Source organism: Penicillium psychrosexuale, assembly GCF_028828465.1.
Source record: "Penicillium psychrosexuale strain IBT 29551 chromosome Unknown utg000001l, whole genome shotgun sequence".
In the NCBI taxonomy this organism is placed as follows: Eukaryota; Fungi; Ascomycota; class Eurotiomycetes; order Eurotiales; family Aspergillaceae; genus Penicillium; species Penicillium psychrosexuale.
The window spans coordinates 1218461-1238179 of NW_026643186.1; the positions used below are offsets into that span (position 1 = coordinate 1218461).

Sequence of the window (19719 nt, forward strand, 5' to 3'; positions counted from 1 at the left end):
TGGAGTGTAGCTGATTCTGAGAAGAGGATGGCAGAGCTCAGCTCAAGTCAAACTGAAGAGGGATTTATAGGTATATTAGGAGTTCCCCGGAGTATTCAAAGGCATACGAACAGGAAACAGCAGAAGAGAAGCGAGAAGGCACAAAGCGGGCCACAAAGCTGGGGTCGCCTCAAATGCGGAGATGCGATGATTGCCGCATATACCCGAGGGCCATGAGAATGCTGAGAAACAACAGAAAGATGCTGGACAATTGGTGAGGGAGAGAAAGCATAGAATAGAAAAACCAGTTAGTTTGAAATCAAGGAGCTTATAGAGAGATTCTAGTATCGGAAATCCAAAAGCATTACTCGTTACAAGGTGGGAAACTCATAGTATAACAAGTGTCTGAGCCTGATTGCGCCGAGGAACTACCGATCCCCCTTGCACACATCTTTAAAAGGTCCACTTCCCCAAAGACACTTCTCCCCCGGAATCTGCATTCTACATTCTCTCATATGACCATGGCGTCCCTAACCCTCCCTCTCCTTCGCACCTCAACACGCGCGGTACGGCTAACCCGCATCCCCGCACTTACCCCGTATTTCCGCTCTATCTCAACAAAACACCCCACGGGCTTTCTACCTCCGTCCGAGAGTGATCTCCTAGAGCTGCGGGAGCGCGTGCAAGATTTTACAAGTACATTAGCTATGCTCTTACCCAAGTCGCATTTCTAACCTTGCTGTAGGGCGTGAGATCCCAGCCGATGTTGCTGCACGGACAGATGAACAGAATGAGTTCCCAGCGGAAATGTGGAAGAAGATGGGTGATGCTGGGTATGGTTCTCTCCAATCTTTGACTCTCTTCTTTGGGAAGGGATTGTGTTATACAGTGCATACTAACATAGATCAAGGTTCCTCGGTGTCACAGCCGACGAGGAGTACGGTGGCCTGGGTATGGGCTACCAGGCACACTGTGTGGTGATGGAGGAAATCAGTCGAGCGTCCGGTATGTCTTCCAGTATATGGCCAATTGAAACATCGATCTAACCTCGATTCTGGATGAAAGGAAGCATCGGTCTCTCTTACGCCGCCCACTCCCAGCTCTGCGTGAACCAGCTCTCCCTCAATGGCTCTACGGAACAAAAAGAGCGCATTCTTCCCGGTCTCCTATCAGGCGAGAAGGTCGGTGCTCTTGCAATGTCAGAGCATTCAGCTGGCTCCGATGTAGTCAGCATGAAGACCACGGCGAAGGAAGTCGACGGAGGCTGGCTCTTGAATGGAACTAAGATGTGGATTACCAACGTAAGTAGGTTGGTTATATAGAGGGGCTTGGAAGTTCCGACCCCATTGCTCACACTTTACAGGGCCCCGATGCCGATTATATTGTCGTGTACGCCAAGACAGAACCTGAACTAGGCTCCAAAGGTATCACAGCATTCATAGTTGAGAAGACCTTCAAGGGCTTTTTATGTGCACGCAAGCTAGACAAGTTGGGTATGCGTGGCTCTAACACAGGCGAGCTCATCTTTGAGGATGTTTTCGTTCCCCGAGAGAACGTCCTGGGTGAGTTAAATCGCGGTGTCCGCGTCTTGATGGAGGGTCTGGACTTGGAGCGACTCGTCCTGAGTGCAGGACCATTAGGGTGAGCCATCCAATACCCCAGCACAACTCTCGCATTCTAACACTCCCCAGAATCATGCAAGCTGCGCTCGACCTCGTCCTTCCTTACACACACATGCGCAAGCAATTTGGTGCACCGATCGCCCACAACCAGCTGGTCCAGGGCAAGCTAGCGGACATGTACACTAAGCTGGCTGCCTCGCGTGCGTACACATACGCCACGGCACGGCAGGTAGACAACGCCGCCGTGGAACCTGGCGAGATGGCCGTGCGCACTCATGATTGCGCCGGTGCAATCCTCTACGCCGCCGAACGCGCGACTGAATGCACGCTCGATGCCATCCAACTCATGGGAGGAACCGGCTATATCAACGAGATTCCTGCTGGGCGCCTTCTCCGGGACGCGAAGCTGTATGAGATTGGCGCTGGTACAAGCGAGATCCGCAGAATGGTCATTGGCCGCGCATTCAACAAGGAGTATGCTTAAGCAAGAGAATTATACACAAAAATATCATTTGGGCAATGCCATCTCTTTAGAAGACTATATGCAGATTCATTTCATCTATTGTACATGTTGTAAATAGCCATACATCCGAAATTATTAACATAACCGTCCTAGTTCTTCTGCCTGGTCGACCTGCGTACCGGCGGTGTCGCACCACGCTTTGTAGCCCTGTCATCACCGCCTTTCCGCACCTCAACCCTCTTCTGTGGAGGCAACGCCGATTCATCGTCGGTGTCGTCCTTCTGCGCAACAGCCTTCCGCTTCCACCCCCTCTTCAACGGAATCACAACCTTCGGCGGCGAAGACAGTTTCAGCGAGCGGAAAGAGTCCGGGTCCGGGTCCGAGGTTGTATTCGACGCATCCCCAGCATCCCCATCATCAACGCCCGAGGCATTCGACGAGACATCATCCGACATCTCGTCCTCGCTATCAGACTCGTCGTCGGCGCCATCAGATTCATCGTCAGCCAGCGACGAATCGACGGGTTTAGATTCAACCACGTGTCGCCTTTTCAACCGCGACCTATCCAGTGCCGGCTGGGAAAATTTGAAGACTTCCCGCCAGTTCTCTAGAAGCGCGACTTTCTCGCCCGTGTCCGGTTCGTACAAAATGGCGACATCCTGGTCCCGGTCCAGCGCGGGTGTTTTCCACACCACGCCCTGGAAGGAGGCGACATCCGGCATCAGGGTGGATTTCGTCGGCGGGATTCGCGCGATGTGGCCTTTTGGGCGGGAAGGTGTCTTCGTTCGTCGTGATGTTGTCGCTGCGATCTCGGTTCTTTTCTTTCTCTCTGCGCTTTGTTCGACCGTTGCGTCATCATCGTGGTAATCGTCTGAATAATAGTCCCAGTCACTGAAGTATTCTTCGACGTCAATCCCTGGGTCTTCATATAGCGCGGCTTCGTAGTGTGAGGAAGCGGCGAGATCGTCCTAGATAAGCAAAGTTTTGGTTAGGGTCTGAATTGACGCTGTTTTTCTCGCGCAGCACTGATGGCAGAGTCGGACGAGGTGTTTTAGATTGAACTTACGACCATGTCTGGGACTAAATCCTCGTACATGTATTCGTCCTCGAATTCATAGTACTCATCGTCGTCGGACATCTCGTAGTGGATACCGGGAAAAAAGTTGAAGGGGATCGAGTGGCGAGGGTTTCGAGTGGGCGCTGGTTAAATGAATGACAAGACTTCAACGAACGTAAGTCAAGTACAGATATGTAGAGCACACGCAAAACGAGGATGCACGGCTGACGTGACGGAGGGAAGATCGGACTGATCGTGCATTGAAGGAGATGGCAATCCTGCTAACATAAGCCTTGGCGTTTCTCCAGATCTACATCGCATTTACCCTATACAACGTAGGCTCTGTGTTGCGTTCTGTCTTGGAGAGGGAGAGTCTTGAATACGTAGAAGACGACGAAGACGGAGAAAGTGGTTTCTGTTCAATGAGTATTGAAATAGGGGATTGTTAGTTACAGGGAATTCCCTCATTGCTAATTCGACCCTCTGCCTCTTATTCTGTCCTACATAGAAGGCATCACTTTAAATCTACCAGATAGTTAAGAAACCCTGCAATTTGATCAGAAAAAACGTGTATTTTATCTATGTTTCCCTTGATGATGATGGAACAGTTGTTGAAAAAAGTTGTTGACGATGAAGTAGTTGATATGATAAAGTGACTTAATTTTGTTAGTGGTTTATATACAAATTGTAGGTATCTACCGTCTTGCTAATGGGGTCGAATCAGCAATGAGGTGTAACAATCCCCTTGAAATATGTGTAGAGTATAGGATATAGACTCTGCTAAATACATAATCTAAGAGAGCAGAGCAGTTCACGGCCTGGAAACAAGGCATCAATGCAGCTTTTCGTAAAGACATGCTTCTCTTCTTCTCTTCTTCTCTTTATGTTTTTGTTTCGTTCTAGACTTGCTTTTGGGTTTTCTTTAGCTTTTCTCACATGAGATGGCAGTGTGGTCTGTATGCACCGTTCTGTATACAACAGCGGCCAGCTATTATACCAAAAATGCATGTGATTTTTAGGATTCAGTCATCAAATAACTTCGTCCGCTTTCCACTTACGGTGTCGCAAGTGTTCAGGTGATATTCTTAAATGTACTAGCCCATTCAATGGACCAGAAGTACTATGTCTTGTACGATATATACTTCCCTCATGCGGACCGGACATCTAAACTTTCATTTCACAGGACATATGTCGATTACTTGATTGGATGTCGGACACTATCGAGTTTTACGTCACACTAAGCTATATATATCAGTCCTCCCCCCCCTCCCCTCTGCTTTTTTTCTTTTCTTCTACAACCATCCCACACGATGTGCTACGGCGGGCCTCCCGTTATTCGTCCCAGTTGGGACTCCCACCTGTTGAGCATTGAATTTAACAAACCCACTGAATTATTCTGGAAGAAACTACCTGTGTGCTTTGAATTTTGAAAACCTCGTCACCTTAGTGCTTGGGTAGGGGTTAAGGGCCCTAGCCTTTATTCAAGTGCTAAGCATCCGCAACTTGCAATATCTGGGTTTGATGTCCTCAGTGAAGACTGCGGCGCCTGTGGTCTTTGCTGGTGGCTGATAACTTGGATTCTAACTCTCTCTCGTCTTTGCCGTGTTTGGGGAGAGATCTAGGGCCCGGGTCTCTATTCAAACATCGAGCATTCGCATTCTTGATACCGGGGTTGATGTACTGGGTGAGGACTGCGGCGCCTGTGGTCCTCATTTGGGACAGATAACTTGGGCTCTAAAAATCTCCTGGTGATTGATACTATTTCTATTTTTGAGACTTTAATGTATGGAAAAAATCCCGCAGCTGAAGTGGGCATCGTGTGGGACTGGTTCATTCAACGTCCATAGAAGTCTCTCTCACCCCCATCCAGATCGGCGGTTTTTCCCATAGGGTTTCCTGCCGACTGGACGTTCAACCATATTGAAATTCTTGGTGAAAACTTCACGTTCAACCGGGAGCTTTTCCCACGTGGTTTTCTCCCGGTTGGACATTCACCACGGTGTCATTGACACCAAATTGTTACTACAATACACAACCACTCGAGGCACTCTTTCCAGCTAGGAAGCTTTCCCCACGCGGGTTTTTCTCCTAGTTGGTTTTGATGAGGCCTCAGCTCTACGACAGCTCAAGACAATCTCTTGACAATGTAGACGGCTCGACACTGCCGTCTGGAAATGGAAAAAATTGTTGGAGGAAATCGAACCGGTCGAACCTGAAGAAGAAAATGGGCGTGGCAACCGTGCCACCCGATGAGTCCCGAAGAAACAAGAGGACTCAATTGATTGCCCATTCATCGAACGAACCCCGAAGAAGAAGATGTATGGGTTGCCATGCCACCACTACCCATTGAACTGACTCCGAAGAAGAGAACGGGCATAGCAACCCATACCACCCAATGAGTCCTTAAAAAAGAAGGACTCATCGAACGCTCTGAAGAAGAAGATTTGTATGGGTTGCCATGCCACCATTTTACCATTGAACAGAAGAGAACGGGCATGGCAACCCGTACCACCCAATGAGTCCTGTTTTTCAGGACTCAACTACCCATCGAATGACCCGAAGAAGAAAATTTGTATGGGTTGCCATGCCAACATTTACTATTGAACCGACTCCGAAGAAGAGAACGGGCATGGCAACCCATACCACCCAATTAGTCAAACAGAAGGACTCAAGTGCCCATCGGACGAAAGAAAAACATCCAATCGGACAATCATTTGAATATCAACAACACCGAAAACAATACCGAAAGCAATACCAACCATATCAATATCAACACCAACACCAACATCGCAAACATCAATATCACCAATATCAATACCGCCAACATAAATATCCAAAATCGACAAAAACCAACGAACAACTGGCACAACCAACAAACCCATCCAACGACTTTGGGCAATCCATTCAATCAAAATCAAAAATCAAAAAAACGATATCGAAAGACAACAAAACAACGGAGGAAATTCAAGGGAAAACAAAGGAAACAAGCGGAAATTGGATTCAATATATGTACGAGGTACTCTTTCCAGCTGGTTGTATTTATCCCACAGGGTTTTCTTCCAGCTAGTTTTAACGAGGCCTCGAATTGATGTCGGTGAGTTATACTTGTTGTATTGGATGATGGAGACTGGACTTCAATGTATGAAAGGTGGTGTTGCTGGACAGTCCGAGGGAGGGCATGGCACCTCTCTTTCGGGCTGTCCAGTGGCTAACTCAAGGGCTTATTTATATAGTTGTTGCTGGACAGTCCGGGGGAGGGCATGGCACCTCTCTTCTGGACTGTCCAGTGACCCAACACAATCAAATTCATGAATATCATTTTGATTATTGATGTATTGTAGATATTGCAGTATACTATGTACTACAGACAAACAATCTTCATACGACTGATCCCTATCTTGGCGTGCAATAGGAGATGTGTCTTGTTCGAATATATTTGTGCAATGTAATAACTAGTCGTGGTCATAAATTTCGGATCTCGTGATGTCTTCCAATCAAATGTTGCAGTAAAGTTCCCAAATACCCGAGTATCCCAACCAATCCAAGAACGCCTCATTGAGTCCTTGTCGCAGAAGTTCATCCCCCATATAGTACTTTCTCGTCTTCTCCCGCACAGCAGTTCCAAGAGCACTCTGAAGGGGGTTCCCTAAGCGAATTGTTTCTGTGGATCTCATGAGGTCTTTCCAATAGATACTCTCAGGCTGCCAACGTCGTTCCTCATCCGCCGCTGATGCAAGTCTCTCAAATTCCGGTAGTGATTGTACAGTCTCCCAAATTCTAGGTGCATCGTAGTATGACGGCCTGCCATAGTTCCTCAAAACTCGCTGAGTATACTCAGGTTCAATCATCTGTCGAGAGGTTCGTCGTAAATAATCAATCTGCTGGTCTATAAGACTTTGTATATCCTTTCTCTCTTTGGCAGGCTCTTCGTCTTTCTCCATCTCGTCGAGATAATGGGTGAGCTCGTCCCTTAATTTTCGCAAGCGGTATTGTGTCCATTCAGGATAGAGAGAGGTTGTATCCGCATAAGGGCGGACGTTGGTAATATAGCTGGAGTCGTAAACGTTTGGCATTGTAGAACGGTATGAAGTAATAGTCGATATGCGCTCCTTGACGCCTTTCGCCCGGGCAGCCAGATGACAGACTTCGCCGCCTTGAAGCATGACAGCATGCCCAATTTGGGGGCCCTCAACCTTCAATGGCTTGGTTAGCAGAGGAATTTTAGTTTCAGTAAGATATATTTCCTACACACCTTCTGTACTTCCCCGTCTCCCTTCTTGATATATGTCTCGCCTCCGATCATACCCTCAGTGTCGCTCAGCATCAATACACAAACGTAAGGATACGAGTCATAGCTTTGAGCCAGTTAGTCTCGTCAGTGCTACAAGCAAGGCGGCCAGGGGATGAACTTACTGCCACGGAATGATAGCACTTGCATCTTTCAAAGGGTCGTAAGTTCGGTCTTCGAGACTCAACTCGAGTTTTTCTACCGCCGGCTCAGCTTTGAGATTACTGGCCATTTCTGCAATGGTAGTGCCTTCAACTTGGATGTTAGTGTGCCCTATTTCCGTTGGCATCACCACCTCCAGAGGTACACCGACTGCTTCAGACACAATCCTCATTGTCTCGGGGTGCGTCCAAAAGTCATTGACAAACTTTGACTGTTTCACCGCGTCGCGGAGGACTAAAGTCCCCGGAAATGGCGAGCTGGCACATTTGTCTATGACATTCTTTTGGAATAGCGCTCTCCGGTAGGCTTTGACACCCTCGGCAGACAATAATGGGAATGGAACTGTTCCTGCAATTGGCGATGCGGTTGGGCTCTGGCTTAGAAGCAATTCTTGCATGGTAAATTTTTTTGAAGGTGGGGTGTAGTTGAGGTGCACCTGTTTGATGAGATCTTAGAGGTGGTTTTTCGGTTAAGCGTCGATATTTCTCTAGATGTACATACTTTCGGATCGAATACCTCTTCCTTGATGTCCTTGACGGGGGTTTGGGAAGAGTTCCAGATATATTGCTTCAGCACGCTGAAAGGATTCATCATGGGCATGATATGTTGACGAAATAGAACCCAAACAAGGTAATTGCAATTACTGTTAGGTTTCAAATTTAAAAACAAGAATTATGGTCTACGAGCGTGAAAGACATGATTGAACCGAAGCACTTTCTTTAATAGTCGGTGAAACTAAAGTTATAGTTGCAGAGTACTCGTCTCGGCTTAGATTGACTCACATGGGCAATGCGCTACAGCCCAGATAAGGTATTCCTATCCAGGAAGGTCTGTCCGGGGCATATCATCGGGATTGTCACCGAGATCACATTAACATTATAGGACCGCATGTCTACGTTTGAATGCTTGCTGTCCTTTCTAAGGCATGAGCTGGCAATCGAGATTGCCCCAGTGAGCTGTGGCTATACTACCATTCCACAACCCTGCAGGACGAGAGATAGATCGACCGTTCTTTATATCTCCCGAATATGATCTAAATGCTTATCGCAGTCTTCCTTTTGGTCTATCTGCTTAAGGTTAGCTTGGCAGATAAGTTGGAAGCCCAAGACTCGTCAGTTGGTGTATCACGGACGGGAGCCGAGACTACTAATACCCCATAGTCTGATGAGGTTGAAGCGTGGGGGTAAGATAAAGAAATTAGAGAGGTATGGTGTTTGGTATTTTCCAATACACCTAGCATAGAGACCTATAGACGTGTACTGTTCTCGATAAAGGTCCTTGGCGTTACCCTTTGTCTTGAATGTAATGGCCTTGACTACTAGGACTATTCGGATTTCTGCTGAACAGATTATATATACCGCCATATCTATAAAATGAGAGCTATGTAGATGTCCGCAATAGCCCAGCTAGAGCCTGTGGCTTGAACACGAGGGATTGCGATCGTTCATGCAGGGTATAAAGCGGAGGTGAAAGCACTGAGGCTCAATAAGTCTATGTCGCCTTCGTACCTCGTCCGATGATGAGAGTTCCATATCCTCTTCTAGGCTGACAACTTAGACACGTTCGGTTTTCCCCTATCTGCTTCAAAACCAAGCTTACAGAAAGTAGAATATCTTGGGGATTGTTACAAGGACCCCCCATTGCTATTGATTTTTCTGTATTCTGTCTTACTAATCGATCATCAATTTTGCTAGACTTGATTCTGACACACTGGTAGCTCAGGGGAATGATGATGATGTATTGGCTAGCTACGGTAGCGGGGTAACTAGCTACAGTAAGGTCACGTGCACCCTTCCGTGGGTAACAGATTCTGCACTTTTGTCAAAACACCCTACATTCTGATCAGAACAAACGTGTATTTATCTCATACCTACATGTTTTAATCCCTTGATGATGCTAGAGCAGTTTCTGGAGTAGTTTTTGGAGTAGTTTTTGAAGCAGTTTAGTTGTTGACGATGTGATAAAAGTGTGACTTAGTTTTGTTAGTGGTTTATATACAAGTTGTAGGTATCTACCGGAGTTCGACACTAAGTCGGTGTGGAGGACGGTAGTTAAGCCGAATACTGAAAAATCAGGCAGGGGGGGGGTCCCTGTAACAATTCCCATATCCCATATGTTCACCAACACATATTGCTAGACGAAATCAACATGAAGGCTTTCATTGGAAACCTCGCTACATTCAATGTGGCAGATCCAAATAATACAAGAAGTGAGAGGAACATATATGCCATTGAACCACCGTACGTATTGGAAAGCCAGTATGGATTTCAACAAAGTGCACTTCCATAATTGCTGCTCTACGCGTTGATCTCCGCGCCCTTGGCTAATAGCAGCTCCACAACCTCTTTGTTACCGCAAGCGGAAGCCGCCTGGAATGAACTTCCATATAAGCCCCCCTGCGCGTTGATCTCCGCGCCCTTGGCTAATAGAAGCTCCACAACCTCTTTGTGACCGCAAGCAGAAGCCGCCTGGAGTGCACTTCCATAGAAGCCACCCTGTGTATTAATCTCTGCGCCATGAGCTAATAGCAGCTCCACAATCTCTTTATGATCATTAGCGGAGGCCGCCTGGAGTGCATTTCCATCTAAGCCGCCCTGAGCGTTGACATCGATCTCCGCGCCATTGGCTAATAGCAGCTCGACCATCTCTTTATGACCATTAGAGGAAGCCGCCTGGAGTGCACCTCCATATAAGCCACCCTGCATACTGATATCCGCACCATTGGCTAATAGCAGCTCCGCAATCTCGGTATGACCATTAACGGAAGCCGCCTGGAGTACGCTCCCATAAAAGCCGCCCTGCGTATTGGTCTCCGCGCCATTGGCTAATAGCAGCTCGACAGTCTCTTTATGACCACTAACGGAAGCCGCCTGGAGTGCGCTTCCATAAGAGCCCTGCGTATTGACCCCCGCGCCATTGGCTAATAGTAGCCCCATGATCTCTTTATGGCCGCCAGAGGAAGCCGCCTCGAGTGCATTTCCGTAAATGCCGCCCTGTACGTTGATTTCCGCGCCATGGGCTAACAGTAGCTCCACAATCTCTATGTAACCTCTATCAGAAGCCGCCTGGAGTGCACTTCCATAATTGTCAATCTGCGCGTTGACATCCGCACCTTTAGCCAATAGGAGTTGTGCTGTTTGTTGGAGACCGAAGGAAGATGCGTAGTATAGTGGAGTTGCCAGGATGTGGGGTCGTCCATATGACCGCCGGTAATAAATCGACTCAAAGAGCTCACCCCAAGCTTGATTTTCTTGAAGGAAAAACTTCATGACGCTTTTCTGGACTTCGGTCTCTGTCTCCGCAGGCCGTGCATGATCCATCCAATGCTGGGCCGAGTACCGCGCCAACGGAAACTTTGCCTCGATTTGCTCTACTGATAATTGCACATCTAGAAACGACAAGAATGATAGACACAACAGCGCCATGTTCGCGTGTGAATGTTGCATACTCAGCCGCCCCTTCCACTTTCCACTCCGAGGAGGGTTGATGAGAAAATCTCTGGCTGTCTGATGGATAAAAAACAACTTCGAATCGTACACATTGATGAAGAGACCGCAAAGATTTTCCACAACGCCTTTGAAGTTATCTCTCGGCCATAAATCTTTCTGGAGATCGTCGTAAGAACTAAAAGTGCCCTTTCTCAAAGCCATCGTTAACGCTATGTTGGCTTCGTCAAGTGATAGAGGTCGTGATGCAGCTAAGACAATTTGAAGGAGATTTTCTGTCTGGAGCTTTTCCCCGCTCCGATCCAGAATCTTCTCATACGCTTCTGAGACCTTAGAAGGCAGCCCAGTGAATAGTTCTTTCATATCGGACAGTCGACCATACTCACTCCGGCTATGCTCAATAATATCGAAAGTGAGATGTAGCCAGAGGTAAGTACGATTCTCCATGCCCTTGAGCTGATCTGAAATCATTTGACGGTCGCTCTCTTGGAGGTTTTGGGCGAGGTTTTGTAGTTTAGTATCGATGACCAGATCTATATCGTTGCTGATTTCGGCGGTCTTTTCATCTCCGTCCAAGCGCACACAAGTTGTTGTATCAGGGAAATCTTGGAACGATGCCTCCAGGTGATCATAAGGGCGACCAGTGATCAGGAACTTCAGTTTCGAGGTTAAAGATGAAACTTGGGGCTCGGAGTAGAGCTCCCTTAGTTTGCGGATCAATTGCCGACTGCTATGATCATTGCATTCATCCAGGGCATCAAGGACACAAACTATCTCTCCAACCTCTGGCGAGCTGACGCATTGGATGAACAGACGCCACAGCTCAGAGAAGTTCTGTACTAGATTTGGGCCGTGATTTTTGTGGCTGGGCATTGCATTTTGGATCAGTGTGCCCGTCGGATCGTGGGTGAAAAGCTGGTGAAGCAATGCGCACAAAGCATCAGTGGCTGACACGCGGCGCTCATCCCCATCTTTGAAAAAGAAATAGCAGATAGTAGATGTCGAAATATTCGTAGAAAGCCGGTTCTCGTCAATGAGAGCCCGTGACAACACCGACTTTCCACAGCCAGGCCCAGCGGAAATCCACAGAAGACTGGAGCGGTCGTTATCACGCCAGTTTCGAAGTACGTCACCCTGTAAGAACCAGTCGCATGTCCCTGGGATTCTCAGTGGGTTATAATTCTTGCCATCCTCGTAGTCGGACGCAAGTGCTTGAAGAAACCCTCGCTCGTTCTGGTCTTTATAATTCTTCTGGTTCCGACTCGTGTCCGCTTTTAGGACATCCAAAATGCCATCAAGAATTACCCGAGACTCTTTAATCTCCAGTAACTGACGATCTCGATGACGGCGAACCTCCCCAAGTTTGAGGGGGGAGACATAGCTCCTACAGTTATCGCTCAATTGTTCGATTGTTAATCTTATTTTTCCCCAATTGCTTTCACCGGTCATGTTATCCCACGCGCGGGAGACTTCAGCTTTTGAGAAATGACAGATAGCACGTGCTTGGTATTCGAGTATAAAAGAGTAGACCTTAGCAAGGGGTTGGATGAGAGCTTGATACTCTTCCCCATCCTTGGACTGCAAGTATGTCTTCTCGCAGATATCCCAGTAGATCTGAACATGGTCAATGGAATCGAAGCCTTCAAGCATCGCAAGATTGCTAATGGTACTGCTTGTGAGAAGCTGCCTGGGTCAGCCTTGGCTAGATAACAGGAGGATTGCTTGGCTTACAGGTAAGAGCAACGAAACACCAGCCCATGCCAATGCTGCATATGGCTGGGTGCTAACGGCTTTCTTCACGGCTGGTTCGGCCCAGAGGAGAAACTTAACCAGTTTTTCGGCTTGCTCTCGTATCTTCACCTCCTTTCCCACCAGTGAGACTCGCCACTGCTTCTGGTCCCGAACTTCCAGCAGCTGCTTTATCACCCGCTCAACTGAGTGTGGATTTGAGAGATTTATGTGCTCTGAGTTATCGGGCTGCGCTAGGCTCAAATGAGTCTGATAATCTTTTACCAACTCGGGCTCTCGAGTCTGCAAGAGTTTATATGCCCGGGCCCAGGTGTCTTCGGTCGTAGGAGAAGATGATGGACCGGGTATGAAATTTTCGGGCTGCACGTCGGTCGTTTCCAGCGAGAGGGGCTCGAAAAGACTTGAGACCGGCATGGTATTGGAAGTCACTTGGAGAGCTTGTCGGGATTTCCAGTAAGGCCATCTGGAGGCTGTGCATAGTTTCCCATAGAAGGGTCGGACGTGTTTGACTCCGCGGTCGGAGAGACGTCAAGGGCACCTCCACGTGTTATATCGGGTTTCTCCTTCTTTCTCCATTTCGCTAGCTTCGCCGCCAGTTTGTTGGTCATCTTCGTACTTTTACCCATTTTCCGGTCTGGGTTTTCCATTTTTGAAGATTTATGGAATAAAGATCTCAGTGGATGCTGGGCTTTCCCGAAAATGATGTTTTGCAAGCAAACAATTTGCAGGGGAGATCGATGTGGTTAAAGGATGGCGGGGCTGAGTTTGAAGCCCAAGATCGAGGGAGAGGAGTCAGCAAAACTTTTTAAGCCACGACGCTTAGCAAAATACAGCTGAAACCCACTATTCTGTAGTGATAGTTCTTTTGCTTCGAACTGCCGCAATTTTATCTCATCATTTTGGCTGATACTGATGTATATTGCTACATTGCATCTATAAGCTCTAGGTTAGGCCTTCGCAGTGGCGCAAAGTTAATATAATTACTACATACCTGACAGCACGAATACAAGCTTAACATAGGTTATATAATTTTGACCTTATCCTGTAAAGCCACCGTGATTCGACTGTCTGGGTTCCCCAGCGGCCCCTGAATAACATAGGATAAACAGAAGGGGGGGAAACGCATCATCGTATTCGCACAACACACCTATATGTAGTTAACAGGCACCATTCCTATCTGGGAAGGTCTGTCCGGGGCATATCACCATGATTACAAGGTATGAGCTGGCAATCAAGGTCGCCTCGTGGGCTTGCTTTATTCCATACCCCTATAGGATAAGAGATAGATCTGCCGCCGTTATTCCAAGGTTTTAAGGTTGTATCTCCCGATATGTAATCGGAAGGCTTATCGCAGTCATGTTTTCACTTTACTTACTAAGTTTGGAAGATTTGGCTCGATAGATAAGTTGAAGCGTGGAACTTGTTAGTTGGGGACCAAGGGAGCCGAGATAGGAAGTCCACTAAACCATAAGATAAAATCACTGTTCGGAGGAACAATTTGACAAGGGTGAAGCGTAATGTTGAAGCCGGGAGGTAATACGGAGAACTGGGAGAAGGTACGGAGGAGTATTTTCCAATACCCAGCGGGTATATGAGTCTCACGTGATCCACCCCGGAATCCCCAGTTTCCCCATGGGGTAGTCAACAATATGGTAGTACTAGTATCACTCTTTCTTCACTTGATGAGCAGCTACTATGTTTTTTATTCACTCGACCAGTTATGAAGGATCTTTTCAGATATCTACTAGTACTAGTACTGGGTGGAAGGCCTCGTGACCATCCATGCATTTCCCAATACGGCTGATTATGTTATACCCTCGGCTTTCCCCGCAATCTCGCTTTGCATCGGCTCAACAGGAGCTTCTCCAAACCCTTGACATTTTCCCATTCTCTACTCTGTCCCTTCAAAGCACCTTGATTATGCTTACATTGTGATTTGAATTACGCTCTGTAAAGGCCTCATTACAGCTGAAAAGGCTTTTTACCCACCGTCATGACCCTCTCATCCCTTCTCCGCATTGTCCCCCGCTTAACCCCGACCGCGACCCGCGGAACATCGCGAGCTGTATCATCGGCCACTAACACACCAAATACAATCAAGTCGTTGGATTCAATTCTTATAGCCAATCGAGGAGAAATTGCCTTGTATGTTGGGCACTGAATTATGTGCTATTTCCGGTGCTAACTTCGACATGCTAGACGAGTTGGGCGCACTGCCGCGGAACGTGGGATCCGCGTAACAACACTCTACACCGACCCGGACAGCCGATCACAACATGCCTTGAGCTCCCCCTTCGCCTTTAATTTGGGGTCGGTGTCGGCATACCTCGATGGTGATAGAATTATTGAGATTGCAAAGAGAGAAGGGTGTCAAGCGATTCACCCTGGCTACGGCTTTGTAAGTCGGCTGTGCATATTTACATTCTAGATTAAATACTAACTCGAGCTGGTTATGCAGTTGAGTGAGAACTCTGCATTTGCGCAAAAATGTACCGAGGCCGGGTTGGTCTTCATTGGCCCACCGTACAAGGCCATTGAGGATATGGGTGATAAGAGGTACGTTCATTGCGTTATTTGACTTCTCACTATGCTTACCAGGTGTGTCCTACCAGTCGTTCCAAAGAGATTATGACAGCTGCTGGTGTGCCATGCGTTCCAGGCTATCATGGCCAAAATCAAGACCCTGCGTTTCTCGAGGAGCAGGCGGACAAGATCACGTATCCGGTGCTCATCAAAGCCGTCAAAGGAGGTGGTGGAAAGGGCATGCGTATCGCCAGTTCCAAAGCGGTATTTCAAGCTCAGCTTGAGTCGGCTAAGTCAGAGGCCATGAGCTCATTTGGAGATGATAATGTGCTGGTGGAGAAGTATATCACCACACCGCGGCACATTGAAGTACAGGTATTTGCCGACAAGCATGGTAACTCCGTTGCACTAGGAGAGCGAGATTGCAGTATTCAACGGAGGCACCAGAAGGTTCTAGAGGAATCTCCGGCGCCTCATCTCCCTGATGCAACTAGAAAGGACCTCTGGGCAAAGGCACGGTCGGCTGCAGAGGCTGTCGGCTACGAAGGTGCCGGTACAGTGGAGTTCATTTTTGATAATGACTCGGGGGATTTCTATTTTATGGAAATGAACACCCGTCTCCAGGTTGAGCATCCCGTGACTGAAATGGTCACTGGAGAGGATCTTGTCCACTGGCAGATTCTGGTGGCTGAAGGAGCCAAGCTGCCCCTTACGCAAGAAGAAGTGGAAGAGCGTATCGCCAAGAGTGGCCATGGCATCGAGGCCCGAATCTACGCCGAAAACCCAGAACAGGGATTTATCCCTGACTCGGGGCGTTTACTCCATGTGCGAACGCCGGCTACTTCGAAGGACATCCGCATTGACGCAGGATTTGTGGAAGGAGACGATGTCTCGGCCCACTATGATCCCATGATCTCCAAGCTTATCGTGCGCGGTGAAACCCGTGAGGAGGCTCTCCGCAAGCTGGCTGCTGCTTTGGAAGAATATGAGATCGCGGGACCCGTGACCAACATAGAGTTCCTAAAAGCCATCTGCAAGAGCTCGGATTTCATCGCTGGTGAGGTCGAGACCGGCTACATTGAGAAGCACCGTGACGAGCTCTTCCCCCCAAAGACCACCGAGGAAGAAGTGCTGGCACAAGTCGCATTGGCCTGTCTACATCGCGACGCCGCCTCAGGGGCGCGATCCTCAGCAGGGGTTGCAGGCTCAACGGTCGGGTTCACTCCTAGTTACCAAGAGCGACAGTTGTCATTTACCGAGACCGCCGGCCCAGGGTCTACCGACGGCTCCACGTTCAGTGTGCGAGTACAGCAGACAGCAGATGACACATTCAACGTGGAGGTCGGCGGACGAGTTTTCGAGCAGGTGGTGAGCCACATGGATCCAGCGTCGCACATTGTCACGTCGTTTTTCCCGCACACCCGGTTAGATACAACAGTAATTCGAGACGAGGATACTATTATCGCATTCCAGCGTGGGACTCAGTACCGACTCACGGTGCCCCGGGCTAAGTGGATGGAGAAGGCATTGGGACTGAAGGATGTGACAAACAGCGTCCTGGCCCCGATGCCGTGTAAAGTGCTGCGGGTGGAGGTGCAGGCGGGAGATGTTGTGGAGAAAGACCAGCCGTTGGTTGTTATCGAGAGCATGAAGATGGAGACGGTGATTCGCAGTCCCCAACGGGGAACCATTGCACGGGTCGTGCACAAAAAAGGAGTAAGTCATGCGCCTTTCACCCTGACCAAACTTTCCTGGACTTTCCTGGGCCCCCATGACATCTTTTTTGTTTTATATGAATTTGTTTAGCGTTTTTTATTCATCCCCTTGAACTCCAAAAACCCCAGAAAGATGTGATTCGAGAACAGCTGACCAACATGTGCCTCGCAGGACCAATGCAAAAGCGGAACACCGCTGGTGGAATTCGCCGAATCCGAATAGAGTGAGACTTTTGTTATAGAGGTACAGGTTTCAGCATGGGGATACCTTCCAAGGTTAACACAAATATGGAGTTCACACTATCAATTTCGATATCGCCTTACAATTACAGAGAATCGAAAACAACATGCTTTGCATTTTAGGCTTGAAGGATAGCGAAAGAAAAAGCTGCACCCTACGTATATCAGATGATAATCCGAAAGCTGCATCCAATAAGCGTGCGATATAACGCTGTTAATAGATGGGCTTGACTTTGAGCACATAAGAATTAAACCCTGGGGTTCTTCGTCGGCAAGGGGATCAAATCCGGGGAACAGCTTGGATATTTGTGGAGAAATTGGGAACTAGGTCTCTTGAAATTATTTAGAGTAATCACATTGGTGTTGGGAGCGGCTCTAGCGTTTTGTTGCTTTGGAGTTACATGTATTTGTTATGTCGGATATCACAGCTTTATCTCAAGGAATTGAATTTGATCATTATTCTTGGGTATTAAACCCCAACAGAGCAATTAAGCAAGTTGCAGTCGAAGAGTGAAGTGCTAAATTGGTGACATCATAGTCTCCCCTCTATATTCTTTAGAGCTACGATTGGAGTAAATAAACAAATAAAACAAAGCTTGAGACTAAAATAGGCAGTCAATAGCCCTCCGATATCCTTTGGCTTTTTTTTCACCGCAAGTGTCTCATTTCTTAGCCCTTGGGCCCTGAGAAAAATAAAATACAAATGAGGTCCGATGACCTGATGACCTGATGACCTGCTTTGTTTAATATGTCCACCTTCCCCTGGATGTCTAGACCGTTTTTCCTCCCCAACGTTATTCTCCCGTACATTATACGTCGCGTCCCTCCCAACCGTATACCTCTACAGCTCTAGTGCATTGGAAGCTATAACCTTCAAAATGTTCAAGCCGGCAGTCGCACGCAATGCCATCAAGGCCGCCCGTCCTGTATTAGCAGCCGCCCGTCCAGCGATGGGCTTCACACGTCCTCTCTCATACACTGCCTCACTGGGAAAGAAGAAGAGCGATGACCCTGCAAAAGACCCCATCCTCTCTGCTACAAATAAGGCTCCCGAGGGTGCTGCTAGTGATAAGGAGGGCAGATTTGCTCGCACTGATGAAAGCGTACAAATCGAGTACCCTCCCGACAACGAGATGCCCACTCAGCCCGTGGCTCAGGGACGCGGTGGCATGCATTTCAAGCGTACTTTGGCCCAGTTCTCACTCGAGAAGAAAGTCAGCGTGGTGACTGGTGGTGCTCGTGGCTTGGGTCTAGTCATGGGCCAAGGCCTCGTTGCTTCCGGCTCGGATTTGGCTATCATTGATCTTAATAGTAAGTTCCTACAACCACTAAAAAATAACCGGAGCAAGCGATTTATCCTAACACCTATCCCAGAGTACGAAGCCGAGGCCGCAGTTGCCTCGTTGATCGAGCAGTTCCGCAAGGAGAATCCCGGCGTGGAAGAGTAAGTCCATTATCATACCATTCCAGCTCGCCGCAGCGGCTAATTCCAAAACAGTATGCCCAAGGTCACCGCCCATTACGCCGACGTCGCTAACCCCGAATCTGTGAGCAATGCGATGGCCGAAGTCCTGGCCAAGCACGGCAAGATCGACAACCTGGTCACGTCGGCCGGCTTCACCGAGAACTTCGAGGCCATCAACTACCCCTTCGACCGTATGCAGAAGCTGTGGGGCGTCAATGTCGACGGCACATACCTCTTCGCCATTAATGTTGCCAAGCACCTTATGGAGCGGAAGGCGCCCGGTAGCATCGTCATGATCGGCTCCATGTCCGGCGCTATCGTTAATGTTCCCCAGCCCCAGGCTCCGTACAACGCCGCGAAGGCTGCTGTGCGCCACCTTGCTGCTTCGCTCGCTGTGGAGTGGGCTGGTCATAATATCCGTGTTAACTGCATTAGCCCTGGCTATATGCTCACTGCTCTGTGAGTAACTCCTACATGGACGACGAGATACATTTGAGTAGACCCCCGGAAGAAATGGTTGCTAATGTCTTTCTTCGTCATTCAGAACTCGCAAGATCCTGGAGGAGAACCCCAAGCTTCGCGACCAGTGGATCTCTCTCATCCCTGCCGGCAAGATGGGTACACCGGAGGACCTGATGGGTGCTGTGACCTTCCTGCTCAGCGATGCCTCCAAGTACGTCACTGGGGCAGATCTCCGCGTTGACGGAGGCTATACCGTAACCTGAGCATGTTATCTGCGCACTATTAAATCTCTTGCATAATGCTAGCTTTTATTTTTCACGGATATGAATCCGATATAGACCGGTCATATTTTACGGCATGAGTTGCGGGATAATTTGGTCACGTATGTTGTGTTTTGCGGGATACTCTTTTCTAAGCGTCTATTGAACTTTTGTGGGGGAGCCGATCACATTACATAGCTCCCCACAAAAAGAGCTGTGAACACGCTGGCCTAGACCCCTGAGTCCTACCGAAAAAGGAAATCCGAGACATCCCCCGCCTAAATAGGC

At 48.3% G+C, this 19719-nt stretch overlaps 6 protein-coding genes across 6 annotated transcripts; 3 read left to right on the forward strand and 3 right to left on the reverse strand.

Moving 5' to 3' along the window:
* Window positions 1-500: 500 nt before the first annotated feature.
* On the forward strand, window positions 501-2085 carry N7518_000463 (uncharacterized protein; the record flags this gene model as incomplete). The annotated part of the gene is made up of 6 exons (XM_057181391.1): window positions 501-675; window positions 725-812; window positions 890-984; window positions 1045-1280; window positions 1343-1620; window positions 1671-2085. 6 exons carry the CDS (start codon window positions 501-503, stop codon window positions 2083-2085), a joined length of 1287 nt encoding a protein of 428 aa, XP_057046741.1.
* Window positions 2086-2213: 128 nt separating this feature from the next.
* On the reverse strand, window positions 2214-3202 carry N7518_000464 (uncharacterized protein; the record flags this gene model as incomplete). Its single annotated transcript, XM_057181392.1, has 2 exons — window positions 2214-3032; window positions 3131-3202. 2 exons carry the CDS (start codon window positions 3200-3202, stop codon window positions 2214-2216), a joined length of 891 nt encoding a protein of 296 aa, XP_057046742.1.
* Window positions 3203-6615: 3413 nt separating this feature from the next.
* N7518_000465 (uncharacterized protein) lies at window positions 6616-8171 on the reverse strand (the record flags this gene model as incomplete). Its single annotated transcript, XM_057181393.1, has 4 exons — window positions 6616-7314; window positions 7374-7476; window positions 7535-8007; window positions 8073-8171. The coding sequence occupies 4 exons, from the start codon at window positions 8169-8171 to the stop codon at window positions 6616-6618; spliced, it is 1374 nt and encodes a 457-aa protein (XP_057046743.1).
* Window positions 8172-9868: 1697 nt separating this feature from the next.
* N7518_000466 (uncharacterized protein) lies at window positions 9869-13413 on the reverse strand (the record flags this gene model as incomplete). The annotated part of the gene is made up of 3 exons (XM_057181394.1): window positions 9869-12700; window positions 12749-13229; window positions 13277-13413. 3 exons carry the CDS (start codon window positions 13411-13413, stop codon window positions 9869-9871), a joined length of 3450 nt encoding a protein of 1149 aa, XP_057046744.1.
* Window positions 13414-14759: 1346 nt separating this feature from the next.
* Window positions 14760-17227, forward strand: N7518_000467 (acetyl/propionyl/methylcrotonyl-CoA carboxylase subunit alpha; the record flags this gene model as incomplete). Its single annotated transcript, XM_057181395.1, has 5 exons — window positions 14760-14911; window positions 14966-15164; window positions 15225-15322; window positions 15379-17005; window positions 17177-17227. The coding sequence occupies 5 exons, from the start codon at window positions 14760-14762 to the stop codon at window positions 17225-17227; spliced, it is 2127 nt and encodes a 708-aa protein (XP_057046745.1).
* Window positions 17228-18122: 895 nt separating this feature from the next.
* N7518_000468 (uncharacterized protein) lies at window positions 18123-19434 on the forward strand (the record flags this gene model as incomplete). Its single annotated transcript, XM_057181396.1, has 4 exons — window positions 18123-18555; window positions 18619-18688; window positions 18743-19168; window positions 19254-19434. 4 exons carry the CDS (start codon window positions 18123-18125, stop codon window positions 19432-19434), a joined length of 1110 nt encoding a protein of 369 aa, XP_057046746.1.
* Between the last annotated feature and the right edge of the window lie 285 nt (window positions 19435-19719).